At 40.7% G+C, this 18,306-nt stretch overlaps 1 protein-coding gene across 4 annotated transcripts in view; it reads right to left on the bottom strand.

Moving 5' to 3' along the window:
• Window positions 1-18,306, bottom strand: part of atrn (attractin) — a 370,377-nt gene that overhangs the window by 216,987 nt on the left and 135,084 nt on the right. For all 4 annotated transcript variants that reach the window (XM_067981305.1, XM_067981340.1, XM_067981351.1 and 1 more), the window contains exons 12-17: window positions 16,519-16,739; window positions 14,686-14,807; window positions 12,745-12,883; window positions 10,657-10,838; window positions 5,383-5,602; window positions 1,314-1,499 (exon numbers count right to left, since the gene is read on the bottom strand). In XM_067981305.1, the coding sequence (XP_067837406.1) occupies window positions 1,314-1,499; window positions 5,383-5,602; window positions 10,657-10,838; window positions 12,745-12,883; window positions 14,686-14,807; window positions 16,519-16,739 (1,070 nt within the window). The remainder of the gene's footprint in view (window positions 1-1,313; window positions 1,500-5,382; window positions 5,603-10,656; window positions 10,839-12,744; window positions 12,884-14,685; window positions 14,808-16,518; window positions 16,740-18,306) is intronic.

Here is an 18,306-nt window from a genome sequence, read left to right as displayed (position 1 = left end):
CAGGCACATGGGAACAACACACCTGCACATTCCCCTCCAAGTCACACACCATCCCGACTTGGAAATATATCACAGTTCCTTCATCGTCGCTGGGTCAAAATCCTGGAACTCCCTACCTAACAGCACTGTGGGAGAACTGCAGCGGTTCAAGAAGACGGCTCACCACCACCTTCTCAAGGGCAATTAGGGATGGGCAATAAATGCTGGCCTTGCCAGCGACGCGCACATCCCATGAATGAATAAAAAAAAATCAATCATCTTCGCCTGCTAGATATGCAACATGCAAAAGCTGAATTCATGGAATTTGCTTTATATAGTGACCACAGACACATCTCCCCATCAGACAGTGGAAGCTATTTGAAGGTATAAGGTTAATCCTTTTGAGGTTCTGGAATTACAATTTAATGGACTGTTACTTGCTTTATGTATGCAGTTTCATTTTGCAGCAACTGGTGAGTTTACCCAATTACAATGTCAAGCTGAGGCGTATTCTGTTGGTTGTTTTTTTTTGAATAAAATATATTATGAGTTTTAAAAATGAGTGATTTTAATTTCAACTGGTTAAATCTAAGGCGGCCAGTTTTCTCAGGTACATACCCAGGTAGTTTGAAGAGATCAAGTACACAGAAGTGATGGGTGCCAATAGCCTTTCAACTGCACAGTCTAACTCAGGCAATGGCTCAGCAAATGCACTAATTGGTGCTGCAATGTGCCATACAAACCAAAAAGATCTTGGGCTCAGTCCCTGATTCTCACTTTGTTAGATAATCTCAGGTTGGACTGCAATAAGATCACCACTATTGATGTCCCTCAGCTAGGAATGAAGGAAGAGAGAAGAATGTACAATTTCACATGTGCGATTTTACAATAATTTCGATTCAATTATTTAATAATGAAAAATACCATCCCAAATCTCCATAGTTTCTCTGTGTATATAAAAATACATTAAACTGGGTCAAAATCCTGGAACTCCTTTCCTAACAGCACTGTGGGAGAACCGTCACCACACGGACTGCAGTGGTTCAAGGCGGCGGCTCACCACCACCTTCTCAAGGGCAATTAGGGATGGGCAATAAATGCCGGCCTCGCCAGCGACGCCCACATCCCATGAATGAATAAAAAAATTAATTTGAACAAATAAATATCACTGGGGGCCACGAGAACTTTAACGAAGATTTAAAAATCTCACCTGAAAGAACAATTATGCAACTTGACCACAAATAGAAAATCAGAGAACTGTAAATGTTCACACTGCAATATGTGGCAAGAACCACAAACAATGGCAAGACAGAAAAAGCTTTATTTTTACTCACGTGGACAGCTGCTCATGGTATACCACTCCATGCACTGGCCAAATGGAAAGGAAGCGACATATGCGTTGGCGTCCACACACTGCTTCATGTTGCTGCACCACATACACTCTGAGTTGCCACTGGTACACTCACCGCAGATCATCCTCAGTGCACAAGGGGTGCGGCACTGCTTCGCACTGTGGTTCGCTGTGAATTGAAGAGACACCACTTTGATTTCAGTGACATTTTAATTTCCTTCCCTCTTCCTATACTTCTCACCTTGATTATTCTTCATCCAGCTGAAGGACGGTCAGCTGTAAACCTCGATTCCATTGCAACTTAAACTGAACAATGTTTTTCTCAGACTTTCCTACACTCACCCTCCCACACCCCCTGCTGGTGCATGACAACATCTGTGCCAGACACTCAGAGAGAATGAAAGAGAAAAGCAATGAGGAAGTGAAATCCCTGAGATACAGAAAGAAGAAAAAAAAGTGAAAGCTAGGGAAAGTCAGAATGAATGGGCAGAGAAAACAATGTTGGTATGGTGAGAGAGAGCTGCGAGATGGAGAAATTAATAAGAGGAACAGAGAGAAAATAAAACAGATCCAACAATGAGAAATTACGAATGGTATAAAAAGCACGAAGAAAAGCACTGAATGAATGCGCGGTAGACAAACAGAAAATCAAAAAACAAAGTCATAGGATGGGACGAAGCAAAAAAGTTACATTAAAAACAATTTTTTTAAAGTTTTCTTTGTGACGGCCTGTCAGATGTGAAGGCCTTAGAGAGGGTGCAGAAGAGATTTACTGGAATGATTCCAGGGATGAGGGACTTTAGTTACGTGGATAGACTGGAGAAGCTGAGGTTGTTCTCCTTGGACAGAGACAGTTTCGAGGAGATTTGATAGAGGTAGTCAAAATCATGAAGGGGGTAGACAGAGTAGATAGAGAGAAGCTGTTCCCATTGGCGGAAGGGTCAAGAACCAGAGGGCATAGATTTAAGGTGATTGGCAAAAGAACGTAAGGTGACATGAGGAAAAACCTTTTTACACAGCGAGTGGTTAGGATCTGGAATGCACCACCCGAGGACTCAATAGACCGAATAGCCTCCTTCCATGCCGTAACCTTTCTATGATTCTTGGTAAGCACCACCATAGGAGATTAACTATATTATACTGCACTGCTTTACAGCATAGCAAACACAAACATTCTATCATCTCGGCCTAAACTCCAGTACGTTTCTGATAACGAGCTAAGGATTGGAAAGGTAAATAACCAATTCACATAAATCTGTAAATAATCCCTTGAGCGATCTATTAGTTTTAAAACAAAATATAAGAGCTATTTTAAGGTTTAAGCTCATCTCAGTGTTCAGCTGACAATTATAAACCACTTGAGATTTATTTTTCCAATTTAGAAAGTCATCTGGCCAAATCAATGAGATTGTTTCTGTACAATTACTCCCAAACGTCTGTTATTCTCTACATTAAAATTTGGAGACACCCCTAACCGTTTGAGCTTTCTATGGTCCGAAACTCAACTGGGAGCTTTCAAGTGGGGGTAATTCAGTCCTATCAGACTGATTTCAGAATAAAATTCCACCTCTTCCATTTGAGGTCCAAAACAGATTATCCAGGGCCAACTCAAACTGGAAAGGAGACTGAACAGGTAAATTCAGTATCTCCTGACAGCATCAGTCAGCTCAGGCTTGCTCACTTCAACACTGGTAGAATGGGAGAGGTGACACAGCAAAAGAAAAATTAAATTTGTCTCAGATCATAATGGCATAAGATCTGAAGGGCTTGTAAAGTACATAAATTGTACATCAGCATCTGTCCACTTCCTTCTTCCACAGTGAAGGCATTTTACTTTTAATCTAAGCCTTCATTCTGAAAAGACATTCATAGATGGCAGCTTGACCCTCAATGCTATTATTTCCATTATCCGAGTTGTTTTCAGGTTTTCACTTAGTCCATTTTTTTTTATCCCTTTGAGTTTTTTAAAAATAAAAAGCAGAAGCATTTTCCAGGTCCAGCGTTAAACGATGTCTTTTGATTGATGACAGCCATACAATATGCAGAAGGTGCCTCACATACTAAAGCATTCAACAGCTTTTAATTCCATTGCCATTCCCACTCACCTCCGCCCCAATGGAATTCCTATAATGTAACACTGTACATGTCAAACTCAATACTGCATTGACAATGTAAAAAAAATTTACATCGCACACTCTAACTCTATTTGAAAACTTAGAGCTTGCAAATATTAATTCATAGCTTAAACAAGTCTGTCAAACAGAAGTTTGAAGAGTGTATAATTCATGGTTTCTTTGCTAAAGTTCCCACTCCTCTCAAACAACTCGAGAAAGTGTGCACGTACTAAAACTTTTAAAGCCATTCCCATCACTTTCTGTACATAAACCCCTTGAGCACAACCCTGCAATTTCACTGTCTTTCGGCCATTAAAATTGCTTTGTGACATTTTCAGAAAGTATACGCTGACGTCTATTGACATTCAGTAACAATTGTTTTACAAAAATGCAAGATTTCAAAAATGTCAATTGACTGAATCTTTAGAAGTTTTCTTTTTAAAAAGTCAATTTAAAATTGAACTAGTTTTTTAAAAAGCTCTGAAACGGACAAAATTAAACTGTAGTATGTTTAAGCGTCATGAAAGCACAGACGAGAAAAAAAACAAGGATGAGATACAAAAAAAATCATACAAAATTCGTCCTCGGCCACAGCTGGTACTTAAAATGAGTCTCAGTGCAGACCAGACCGAGGTATCAACCTGGGTACACATCATTAAATCAGTTATCATGCAATCAAACCTAGTGCCCACATCCACATACCAGCCTAATGTTATCAGCTTAGTTCAAACTCCTCATTTAAATTTACTTTTTAAAAAAAATGCTTATGCATGCAATGTTTGATCATTTTAAATGCTGATGCTACAACAGAACTATCTCTCTGTTTAATCAACATGTGTGGAGTTGATGGCTGAGTCCAGATCTCAGCACCAGTTGTCGAAGTAATCAGGCTGAAACTTGGTAATATTAAAACCTGTGAGCATGAAACTTACCAATTTACATTATGGTTCAGTTCGGATTTGAACTCTTTCTTTTAAAAGTAAAAGTTTTATTCAAAAGCAGCTCTTTTTCTCACATGTACCCCTTAGTTTTCTTTATTCTATGCCCCAGAGTGTTCCAGATTGGATCAAAGGACAACTTGGTAGTTGATATCAAAATGTTGATGTCTTGACCACCAATTGTACAATGATTTTATTTGGATTTGTAATTGATCTGCCATGACCGAGGTCCCGACAGCTGTACTTTTTTTTTACAAAATTACGATAGAGATGAGGACTATTGGGCCCATCCATCCAGATAAGACAAGGCACCCCCACCCCAATGATTTCTTAAATGATTCCAGAGCTTTTGCCTTCACGAACCCACCTGGAAATCCATTGCAAGTGTTGGTCACTCTGTGTCAAAAGCTTTCTGGTATAATTTTCATACCTGCGCACACTTTTCCATCCATCATGGTTTAAAGTGACACATATTGTTCCAGATTTACTTGTCCCATTCCATTCATCCCCTCATACATACTTCTGTGAAGTCCCCTCTTGGCCTCCTTCCAAGATTGAAAATCCCCAGTTTTTCCAGCCGTTATTCATAACTCAGTGCTCTGCAAGAGATCAGCCTTCAGACTCTTCTTTGAGCAGCTTCCAGGGCAAGAATGTCCCCTTGGGTTTCAGTAACCAAAACTGGGCAAAGTATTCAAGAGATGGTCCGATAGGAGCATGAGGCTTAAGTAGGATTTTGTCCAACTTGTACTCTACTAATTTGGTTATATATTTCAGCATTTCATTTACTTAACTGATTATTGCTCTGCAGTGACTGGATTTGCTAAGTAGCCAGTCTACCAACACCCCGAGATCTTCAAACTTCACCTCTTGGCTATTACACTATTTATGGAATAATATAATTATTATTATTATTCCTGTTCTAAAATATGCAATGTAACAAATTACGACACTTCAGGAAACAATTTAAAACTCATGGCACATGACTTGCCACAACACTTACCTGGTCTTTCACACACACTTCCATTCACTGGGTTGATGCCAGTAGCTGCCTTCAAACCAGCATAGTTCGGTTCTGCCAAATAACCACAGAATCCTGCATCACTTGGCTCCTCCACCATCCACTGCAGTGATGTGTTTGTGAAGGGCGACATGTCTTCCCAGCACCAATATGAAACATTGATTTTCCGTAATCCGACCCATGGGGTTATGGTAGCTTTGGACTGTAATTTAAACAATTGTGTCAGTGTTAATATGGATAACATTTGCTAAAACAACAGAAAAGACAGCATGTCTGCTGGAATTGGGTGGAGACACCTGAGGCATTAACCTGGCTTTGCTTTTTCAGGTACTGACTGACCTGCTGCAAATTTCTAAGATTTTTTAGTTTTTGTTTCAGATTAGATTATTTTCCACGCCTTTACCCAGGAACATAGGAAAAGGAGTAGGCCATTCAGCACCTCGAGCCTGTTACAGCATTCTATTAGATCATGGCTGATCTGTACCTCAACTCTATTAACGCAACTTTTCTCTTTATCCCTTAATACACTTACCTAACATTACAAATAGTGACTACACTTCAAAAATTACTTCATTGGGACATCCTGAGGTGGTGAAAGGCACTATATAAATGCAAGTCTTTCCTTTCTTTTAACAAAATTCTATCAATCTCACTCTTGAAAATTTCAATTGACCCAGCATCCACAGCTTTTTGGGGGAAGAGTTCCAGATTGCCACTACCACATGAAAAAAATGCTTCCTGATTTCACTCTTAATTTTAAGGTTATGCCGCCTTGTTCTGTATTGTCCCACGAGGAAATAGTTCCTCTGTATCTACCTTATCGAATCATTTCGTAATTTAAATACACCGATTAGATCACCCCTTAGCCATCTAACCTCAAGGAAATACAAACCGAGTTTACGCAACCTGTCATCGTAATTTAAGCCTTTAACCCCTGGTATCATACTGATGAATCTGCACAATAACCCTTCCAAGGCCAACATATTCTTCCTGAAGTTCGGTGCCTGGCCAAGGCTTTGTAGAACTGCAGTATCACTTCTTCACTTTTGTATTCTGACCCGCTTGAGGTAAAGGCCAACATTCCATTAGCCTTTTTGATTGTTTTTTTTATATCTGTGCATTAACTTTGTGATTGTAGACACATACATCCCTTTGCTCCTCTACAGTTCCTGGTCCCTCACCATTGAGAAAATATTCCAATTGGTCTTTCTCGGGTCCAAAGTGGATGACCTCTCACTTTTCCACATTGGCAGATGGAATTCATAGTTTCTTTTCCCCACTCACTTAATCTGTCCATGTCCCTTTGTAACGTCTTGCTCCCATCCACACAACTTACTGTGCCCCCTAACTTAAATATATAACTCTCTATTCCTTCATCCAAGTCAGTAATATATATGGTAAAAAGCCGAGTCCCAGTACAGATCTCTGGTGGACACTGCTTCTCACATCAGCAACCGAGAATATTCCCTTTATCCCTACTCTTTCTCCTATTGCCCAACCAAGTACCAACCCATGTTACAAGGTGACCTACAATTCAGTGCACTTTAACTTTTGATGATAATCTCCTGTACAGAACTTTATCAAATGTCTTCTGGAAGTCCATATAGACAACATCCACAAACACTCCCCTGTCCACCACATTAGTGACCGTCTCAAAAATTTCCAACTAGATTAGTTGTACATAACATACTCTTCGTAAATCTGTGCTAAATCTCTTTGATCAACTGATACCTGTCCAGTCACTCTACCCCAGACAATAGAGTCTTATCATTTACCCACAACTACTGTTAAACTGACAGATCTGTGGTTAGTTAGTTTCTCCCTCCCTCCCTTCTTAATTAATGGAGTGACATTTGCAATTTTCCAATCCCTGAATCTGGAACACTTTGGAAAATTATGACGAATGCATCTGCAATTGCTTCCCCCATTTCTTTTAATACACTGGGATGGAAACTATCAGCTCCTGGAGCTTTGTCTATCTTAAGTCCCATTATTTCCTCCATGACCATTTTCTTACTTATATTAAATCCACTAAGTTCGCCCCTCCATAACTTATTTTTAGGTTCCCTTGTACCGCTGGTATTTTGTCCTCTTTTTCCGCTGTGAAAACAAATCCAAAGTATTCATTTAACAAGTCTGCCATTTCCTTATTATCCATCATCTCACCTGCATCCGTCTTCAATGGGCCCACATTCATGAAGACTTTTGGTGTTAGCTTTGATATCTCTTGCAAGTTTTTTTGCATTTTCCCTTTTTGCACCTTATTACTGTCTTTGTATCCCTTTGTTTATTTTGACAGCTCTCCCAGTCTGCTGGATTTAAACCTTTCCTCTTTGTTGACCATGGTTGCATAACTACACAAGTTGAGCCTTTACTTTTTACAGATTTTCAAAAGGCTTTCGATAAGGTGCCACATAATTTGAAATTAAACATAAATTAAATTTAAGCAGAAATTGATAGCCAAGTTCTGCACCCATGAGGACGGCCTCAACCGGGATCTTGGGTTCATGTCACACTACACGTAACCCCACCAGCGAACAAATGTTATCTGTTTTTAATATAACGGGTCATTGACTGTCTTCCTTCTCTCTCTCTCTCTCTTTTTTTTGGGGGGTTTGTATATTCGGTGGCCTTTTAGGTGACACCTTTCTGTCTGCTCACTGTGATTGCCTTGGCAACGGGCAGTAATCACCAGGCATTGTTCTGTGATTTTCAAATGCGAAGGGTTCGAAAATTTCATTTCCACACCGTCCACCTGACGAAGGAGGAAGCCTCCGAAAGCTTGTGGAATTTAAAATAAATTTGTTGGACTATAACTTGGTGTTGTAAAATTGTTTACAATTGTCAACCCCAGTCCATCACCGGCATCTCCACAACATAAAAAGTTGTTATGCAAGATAAGGACACTTGAGGTTGGGGGTAATATATTAGCATTGATAGAGGTTTGGTTAAAGGACAGAAAACAGAGAGCAGGGATAAAGGGATCATTTTCAGATTGGCAGGCTGTAACTCGTGGGGTACCGCTAGGATCGGTGCTTGGGCTTCAACTATTTACAATCTACATCAATGACTTGGATGAAGGGACCGAGTATAATGTATATCCAAGTTTGTTGACGATACAATGCTAGGTGGGAAAGTAAGCTCTGAGGAGGACACAAAGAGTCTGCAAAGGGATAGAGACAGGTTAAGTGAGTGGGCAAGAAGTTGCCAGATGGAGCATAATGTGGGGAAATATGAGGTTATTCACTTTGGTGGGAAGAATAGAAAAGCAAAATTTTTTTTAAAAACAGTTAGAAACTATTAAATGTTGGCACCCAGAAAGACTTGGGTATCCTCGTACAAGAAACACAAAGTTAGTATGCAGGTGCAGCAGGCAATTAGGAAGGCCATTGGCATGTTGGCCTTTATTGCAAGGGGGTTGGAGTACAAGAGCAAGGAAGTCTTACCACAATTGTACAGGGCTTTGGTGAGACCTCACTTGGAGTGCTGCATACAGTTTTGGTCTCCTTATCTAAGGAAGGATATACTTGCCTCAGAGGCTGTGCAACAAAGGTTCACTAGATTAATTCCTGGGATGAGAGATTTGTCCAATGAGGAGAGATTGAGTAGAATGGGCCTATACTCCCTGGAGTTTAGAAAAATGAGAGGTGATCTCATCGAAACATATAAAATTCTGAGGGGGCTTGACAGGGTAGATGCTGAGAGGTTGTTTCCCCTGGCTGGAGAGTCTAGAACTAGAGGGCATGGTCACAGGATAAGGGGTCGGCCATTTAAGACTGAAATGAGGAGGAATTTCTTCACTCGGAGGGCTGTGAATCTTTGGAATTCTCTACCCCAGAGGGCTGTGGATGCTGAGTCATTGAGTATATTCAAGGCTAAAACAGATAGATTTTTGGACTCTAGGGGAAATCAAAGGATATCGGGATCAGGCAGGAAAAGCACAGTTGAGGTTGACGATCAGCCATGATTTGATTGAAAGGCAGAGCAGGCTCGAGGAGCTGTGTGGCCTACTCCTGCTCCTATTTCTTATGATCTTATGTTCTTATATGTAATAGTTTTGTATCGTACCAAATATTTCCCACTGTTTTCTGTAGGTTTAACCATTAACAGTTCAACCCAGTTTACTCTAATCAATTTACGTCTCATCTCTTCGAAGTTTGCCTTACCTAACTTTAAAACCTTTGTTGATGACTCTCCCTTCTCCCTCTCAAACCTAATATCAAATTCAATCATATTATAGTCACTATTCCCCAGTTATTTCCTTACCGACAGATTGTTAACTAATTCTGATTCTTTACTCATCACTGAGTCTAGTATGGCCTGTTGGCTTGTCGGTTCTAGAACATATTGCTCTAGAAAACTGTCCCGAATACATTCTAGAAACTCATTGCCTTTAATACTCAAGCTGTTCTGCTTCTCCCAGCCTTAATGAAAATTAAAATTTCCCATTATAACCACTTTGTTTTTGCTACATGCTTCTCTGATCGCCGTATTTATACACCGCGCGCCCCCCCCCCCCCCACCCCATCACTACTATTAGGTCTGTAGACAACTCCTGCCTGGGCCTTGCACCCTTCACTATTCTTTAATTCTACCCATCGTTGTTTCCACTCTCTGATCACCCTGACTAAAATCCCTTCTTCCCACTAATTGTGTCTTTTATCAATTTTGCCGTTACTCTTTTTCTACAGCCTGGAATATGGGCTTCCAATCATGTCCAGCTTCGTTCATGAACAATTTTATTTTAAAATTGTAGGAGTTGAGTAATTTCAACAGCTGATACTTAAGATTCAACCAGTTCATAAATGGAGATTCAGGCTTGTTCAGTGATCCAGGCCTTGACCTTGCTCAGGATTTAACTTGTGTTAAAAATTAAAATTTCAACTGACATTTTATTTCAGGTCAGTTGAGCTTTCCAATTGAAACATTTAAATGGTTAGTTATTCCCAAGTTCCTCCCATTTTAGCTGTGGGTGTGAGACTCTAACGCCTGCTTCATGAGTTTGTTGTAGAAAATATTCTTGGATTTGTTCAATCCAAAACCACATAATCGATGCATTGGCCACTCATAAAGCAAAAAGCACATGCACAAAACTTTCTGACCCAGAATGGAGAAAAGTTACCTGTCAAATTTTGTTTGATAACGCTCCTGTGAAGCACCTTGGGACGTTAAAGGTGCTATATAAATGCAAGTAGTTGTTGTTCTTCAACTCAAAAATCCAAAGTAAATTTTGCTCAAAGCGAGAGTAATACTCACCAACACTTGCATGATCTGTAATTCCTTCAGAACAAATTCAACTTTCTTCTGCGTGGTAAGTGAGGCCAGTGCTGCATTATGACTCCGACAGAACAGCTTTGCATTATCGTAGTTTTCTTTTGCAGTGGTGATTGTCAGACATGAATTTCCCACCAAGTGCCAGTTCTCTCCACAGATGGTTTCTGTAGGTCCCAATTTGAAAATTAAACACTTCAAAATAAAATACATTACTGCTTCCATCTAGTTTCATTTGAAAATCAAAGATACATAACTGCATTCGCATTACGAACACCATACAGGAGATTGTTTCAAGGTTGCTCAATGACAATATGCATTGCTCTGCCAAGCTCACAAATGCTGCTCATCCATGTGATGCAAGTGACTGTTAACAGGCTAATGTGACACCCCCCACCAACAACATTGTTCCTCTTTCCCTCCTCTACGGGTCCACTTCACATATCATCAATCACGCACTGGCAGAAAAAACAAACAGAGAGTTTCTTCACAGCAAGCTGGGATAGGAATGATTTTACACTGCGCATCAAATCCCTGCTCCCTCCCCACAAAAACACACACATTAAGGTCTTAGAAATTCAGATATATCACATATATCAGCTGTAAAGTCCAACTTAATAAGCAGAGGATTATGCCTAAGGCTGATTTGATAACTTAGCTGATGATAATTCAGATGCACCAAAATTGCAAATTAGGCACCATCAGCACAACAAGCGGGATATAAGAAAATAAGAAATAGGAGCAGGAGTACGCCATACGGCCCCTCGAGCCTGCTCCGCCATTCACTAAGATCATGGCTGATCATCTACCTCAACTCCACTTCCGACCCTATCCTCATATCCCTTGATTCCCTTAGTGTCCAAAAATCTATCGATCTCAATGACTGAGCATCCACAGCCCTCTGGGGTAGAGAATGCCAAAGATTCACAACCCTCTGGGTGAAGAAATTTGTCCTCATCTCAGTCCTAAATGGCCAACCGCTTATCTTGAGACTATGACCTCTCGTTATAGACTCTCCAGCCAGGGGAAACAGCCTCTCAGCATCTACTCTGTCTAGCCCCCTCAGAATTGTATACGTTTCAATGAGATCACCACTCATTCTTCTAAACTCCAGAGAATATAGGCCCATTCTGCTCAATCTCTCCTCATAGGAGAACACTCTCATCCCAGGAATTAATCTAGTGGACCTTTGTTGCACCGCCTCAAAGGCAAGTACATCCTTCTTTCGGCAAGGAAACCAAAACACAGTACTCCAGGTGTGGTCTCACCAGAGCACTATATAATTGCAGCAAGACCTCCTTACTCTTACCATCCAAACCCCTTGCAATGAAGGCTAACATACCATTTGCCTTCCAAAATGCTTGTTGTACCTGCATGTTAACTCTCTGTGTTTTGTGTACAAGGACACCCAAATCCCTCTGACGACCAACATTTCTTATTCTCACCTTTTGAAGAATATTCTGCTTTTCTATTTTTCCTACCAAAGTGGATAATTTCACATTTCCCCACATTATACTCCATATGAAATTGGGTCTCATGGATATTTATCATAAATACTGTTTAGATATGGTATAATTTAGAATTACAGGCAAATAATTTTAAATGCGAAAGATACCAATGTGCTGATAGTGATGTTACTGCAACTAGTCCACAGAGAACTATTGCAATGCTGCACTGTTCCATGTCAATGATGTCATATCAATGAAATATTAATATTTCATACAGTGCATGTTGTGGCATCATCTGTAACAGATATTGGCAGTTAAGCAAGGGGTGGAGGGGGAGGGTTGCAGTTGCTCAAATAACAAACAGATGAAAAAGTTAGGACCAACTTCGTAGTAAGAATGGACAGCGACAAAATTTACTAGCTGCTCTCCCCACAATTGTCAACTTTCAGGTGTATTTCTTTTTTGTTCAACTATTGTTATTTACTCTCTTGGGGAACAACATTTGCAACATCATGAGTTGGGAGCTGGCGCAGGCCATAAGGGATGCCCTGGACAGACAGAGCATTGCAAGGTATTCAAACTGTGACAAGCAAACACTTAAGCATTAAAACAAAATAAAACCTACCAGGTAGAGGGATGCATTCCTGATTCCTGGGTTCCCACTGACAGTTCTGGTCCATGGCACAGCTTTTGCAACTAGTCAGCTTATTGCAAACATACTCAGGTTTATCTTTTGGACAAGCCTCATAATCCCAGATTGATCCCTAAAACAAACATAGTCGCCATCAATGCAAAACAGATAACGTGCGCCCTGTTACAGGCCTGCAATTCAACTTCATGGTTTGTGTGCTATGTACTATAAGATTAAAATTACTTCCTGAAACTCTCAGCCCAACTTTTTCTTCAAATTTAGTTTACTTAAACATTACATGACTGATGCTTTATCACAAGGTTTATGATCAGGACACTTGAAGGTACATGGCATCATATCATAAATCAGTTTCACTTCTTCAGCAACAAAACACAAGATATAATACGCATTCCATCTCACAGCTGATCGCTCTTTCTCTCACAATCTTTCACGCTCTATTTTTATCAATGCCACCAACAGTAGCGCTCTTCCAAATTTTGCTCTATTAGTCCTCAGACACTCCAAATATGCTATCCTACTTGCTCTTCCTTCTACATGAAACCTGTGCTAAAAATAAACCTCAAATCAATCTTCCACTCATCATTTCCCAGGAACTCAAATCTGTGCAAATCCTGACTTCTCCTCAGTCTTTCCTTCCTCCTGCAAGCTTTCAAGATTTGTGTTATCTAACCATGACTTGTTGATCTATCTTATTCTGCCTCCTACTTTTCCAAGTTGGGTATTGTCTGGCATAGAGGGTCGCAGCCCTTCAACTAGGCTTGCCGATAAATATTGAATATAATATAGCCACTCTACTAATCAAACAAACAAAAATATATTAGCAAAGACGTAAGCAATTGATTTTTATTCCTTGGTTGCAATCTCTTCACCAGTATGATTCACTTAGAAACCTACTGTTTGGTACTAGCTATTAATGCTTCGTTATTTGGAATATATTTGGTGTCCACTTATTGTAAGAATTAGGGTTTTTGTTGATTGCACAAAAATCATAGACTGCAGGATTATTAAATGATTTTACTGTCTGAATAAACAGAACTGAGGCCATGTTTGCAAACAGAAAATAAAGCGGGTATGTATCAGATCCATAAACCACAAAATTTCCACTTGGATTTCAGCAGATTGTGGATTTATAGCCACAGAAATGTACAATATATCAAAGCATGAAATCACTTAATATTTATCGCCCCAGAGTATTTTTTCTTGTAGTCACTGAAGTTGGTGGCGCAGTGTCAGCTTGGCCCAGTTGGTAGCGCTCTGGCCTCAGTTTTCGAAGATTGTAGGCTCAAGCCCTGCTCCAAGACTTCAGCACATAATCTAGGTTGACATCAGTGTACAGTGCCACAGGAGTGCTGCATTTTGAGGTGTGCCATTCTTTGGATGAGATATTATACCAAGGCCCTATCTGCTGGCTTAGTTGGTTCAGGTGAACATTAGGAATCCCAAGCCACTATTTGAAGAGGAGTAGAGGAGTTTTCTCTGTTGTCCTCGTTAACCTTCCTCTCTCAAACACCACCACCAAAAGCAAACCAAGTGGTTATGCATCTCGATATATTTTGTGAGATCTTACTGTGTGAAAAATGGCTGCTGGGTTTGCCTACTTAACAGTCACCACTCTTCAAAGTAATTCATTACGCGAAGTGCCTTCAGACATTCTTGACGGGCATTCTAGGGTGCTGTATAAATGGAAATCTTCCTTTTTCATGGTATATGCTTTGTACCAAAATGAAGAACAGTGCATATCTGTTAATCAGATTCTGAAGTGAAACAAGTGTCACAGTGTCCATTATTGTCATTTCACTCTGTCTCAACAAAAATAGAGCTTATTTTACAGTACAAGACTGTCCTTCTAGAAGAATGATCGTTAGACATACAATTAATTAAAACCCACTCTGAAGGGTTGGTTGCTGTACTCACAGTGACTTCCGTGCAGTTACTGTTCTTAGACAAGCACTTATCATGACACCACTGACAGCCATTTGTGTTTACTGTACAGCTGTAGCAATCAGTATACTGATCACACTTTTCATTATCTGCATCTGTAGGATGGGGGAGGGGGGAAAAAACATTTTCAATTTATCTCCAAATAAGACACGTTCATGCGCAATGACATTTTCTCCCATTCATTTCTATGGAAATCTGCTCTGCTAACCATCTAATAAAGATAATTTCATCTTAATTGCACTCTGCACTCCTACCACCAGCAGAACCTGGTGATTGTTCTGCTGTTACAGTTCTAGGCAGTTTCCAAACTGAACTTGATTCAAAATAGTTTTGTAAACATGGAAGAAATTTCCATATAAATTGGTTTTTGTATTGCAGTCCACTTAATACATATTCTTAAGTGAAGACTCACGGTAAGTGCATGACATAAACTGTATGCAAATCAGTCCCGTCACTAGGAGGGCACTGTGATTTTAAATGAAGTAAACCCCATTCTACTGTATATCCAGATCTGTTCTAATGAAGTATTTTGTATTGTTGCCACAATTAAAGTAGTGGTAATAATGTTGACTTTTTTTTTTGTTAATCAATATTACCTTCCCCCATTAACACAATCAAACCATTTAGCTCAGTTTGGATAACGTTTTTTTTTATTCGTTCATGGGATGTGGGCGTCGCCGGCGAGGCCGGCATTTATTGCCCATCCCTAATTGCCCTCTTCACAAACACAGCAGTTATAAGCTAGCCCTTTCATTGATTCTGTTGACGTATGATGGAAGAGGGAAATGAGACCCCATATCAAACCCTACAAAGGGAAGAGCTAAGCGTTCAAAATTATGAAGAGTTTTGACAGAGTAAATAAGGAGAAACTATTTCTAGTGGCAGAAGGGTTGGTAACCAAAGGGCACAGATTTACGGTAATTGGCAAAAGAACCAGAGGCGAGATGAGGAGGAATTTTTTTTTAAACGCAGCGAGTTCTTACGATCTGGAATGCAATGCCTGAAAGGGAGGTGGAAGCAAATTCAACAGTAACTTTCAAAAGAGAATTGGATAAATACGTGAAGGGGAAAAACTTGCAGGGCTATGGAGAATAAGAGTAATTGGATAGCTCTTTCAAAGAACCGGCATAGGCATGAAGCGTCTAATGGCCTCCTTCTGTGATGTATGATTCTGTGAAGTTGTTCATTTCTCAATGACGGTAGCAGGCCTCAGAACTTGCTGTCACTAACCTGAACTTACAAACATATCAGAAGTGCACGAATAGGCCATTAGACCAATCAGTGCTCATCCTATCCATTTGATGGTATAACCTTGTGAACCACCGTCCCCAACTGCTTTTAATGCTAACTTCCAAGGGGAGTGGGGCGGGATGCTCCCCCCACCACCCCACATCCTCAATGCTCCCATATCCTTAGGAACAGAAGACTATAGGATCAGAGAAGACCATTTGTAATCTCACTCCTTTCTCGATGTAGGAAATCGAATCTGTCCTCTGAATAAATCACTAATTTCCAGTCTGTCAAGTTCTCGATCACTGTGACTTAGGGGACACAGGAAAAAGAGGGCAAGTATCCTAACCAACACTTGTGCACCTCCCAGTTGCCCTTGAGGAACAACATTAACAATGCTCTGCAATTGCCTTGTCAAGTGCCTGGTCTTCCAGTTGGAAAACAGTGGCAACCCGAAGAGGCATTGAAAAACAAAACGGGTAGCACGAGAAATTTAAAAGAAAGGTCAGAAGCATGAGTGTAAAAGGGACTTACATTACAAACACCAAAAAGGGGGAAAAAATAACAAAAGCATACATGTCTTGTTGGGGCACATGTCGAGAATCTGACGCTTTTCTCTTGCTGCTGCCATTTCCCAAGGCACGCATTGCAAAATACTGGTGTTCCACACACAGCGGATTCCAGGGCCTGCACCAACACACGCCACCTCATCAGGGAAAGCATCACAGCTGGCTGGGGTGAACATCAGGACGTCGCTCAGCAGAAGACTGTTGAACCCGCCAAAAATATACATCGTGCTGAGAACAAGGGGAAAAAACACACGTCAGAATCCTGCATTCGTCCTGGATACTTCTCTACAATCTTTAATAAGACCCTGTTAAAAAAGAGATAAATTCCAGAATGGCAAATGGCCATTCCAAGTCCACTCTAGCCAGAGCACTTATGATTATTCTATATTGACTTCCCCATTGATAGCCTACTTTAGGGAACGTTAACCCTATGTTTTTTCCCTCTCCGCAGATTCACAGAAAATAGGAGCAGGAGTAGGCCATTTGGCCCTTCGAGACTGCTCCGCCATTCAATATGATCATGGCTGATCCTCTATCTCAATACCATATTCCCGCTCTCTCCCCATACCCCTTGATGCCTTGTGTGTCTAGAAATCTATCTAGCTCCTTCTTAAATATATTCAGTGACTTGGCCTCCACAGCCTTCTGTGGTAGGGAATTCCACAGGTTCACCACCCTCTGAGAGAAGACATTTCTCCTCATCTCAGTCCTAAATGTCCTACCCCGTATCCTGAGACTGTGACCCCTCGTTCTGGACCCCCCAGCCAGGGGAAACATCCTCCCTGCATCCAGTCTGTCTAGCCCTGTCAGAATTTTATATGTTTCAATAAGATCCCCTCTCATTCTTCTAAAGTCGAGTGAATACAGGCCGAGTTGACCCAATCTCTCCTCACAGGACAGTCCTGCCATCCCAGGGATCAGTCTGGTGAACCTTCGCTCCACTCCCTATATGGCACGTATATCCTCTCTCAGGTAAGGAGACCAAAACTGCACACAATACTCCAGGTGTGGTCTCACCAAGGCCCTGGATAACTGCAGTAAGGCTTCCTTGCTCCTTTACTCAAATCCTCTTGCAATGAAGGCCAACATACCATTTGCCTTCCTAACTGCTTCCTGCACCTGCATGTTTGCTTTCAGTGACTGGTGTACAAGGACACCCAGGTCCCTTTGTACATCAACATTTCCCAATCTATCACCATTTAAATAATACTCTGCCTTTCTGTTTTTCCTTCCAAAGTGGATAACTTCACCTTTATCCACATTATACTGCATCTGCCATGTATTTGCCCACTCACTCAACTTGTCTAAATCGCCTTGAAGCCTCTTTGCATCCTCCTCACAACTCACGATCCCACCTAGTTTTGTGTCATCAGCAAACTTGGAAATATTACATTTGGTTCCCTCATCCAAATCATTGATATATATTGTGAATAGCTGGGGCCCAAGCACTGATCCCTGCGGTACCCCACTAGTCACTGCCTGCCACCCCAAAAAAGACCCATTTATTCCTACTCTCTGTTTCCTGTCTGTTAACCAATTTTCAATCCATGCCAGTATATTACCCCCAATCCTATGTGCTTTAACTTTGCACACTAACCTCTTATGTGGGACTTTATCAAAGGCCTTCTGAAAATCCAAATAAACCACATCCACTGGTTCTCCCTCATCTATTCTACCAGTTACATCCTCAAAAAACTCCAATAACCCTTTCATAAATTCATGTTGACTTTGTCTAATCCTGTTGATGTTTTCTAAGTATCCTGTTATCACATCCTTTATAATAGACTCTAGCATT

The sequence above is a fragment of the Heptranchias perlo genome, chromosome 1, assembly GCF_035084215.1.
Source record: "Heptranchias perlo isolate sHepPer1 chromosome 1, sHepPer1.hap1, whole genome shotgun sequence".
NCBI classification, from domain to species: domain Eukaryota; kingdom Metazoa; phylum Chordata; class Chondrichthyes; order Hexanchiformes; family Hexanchidae; genus Heptranchias; species Heptranchias perlo.
Note: the sequence above shows the minus strand (reverse complement) of the source record. Positions and strands in the feature narration are given on the sequence as shown.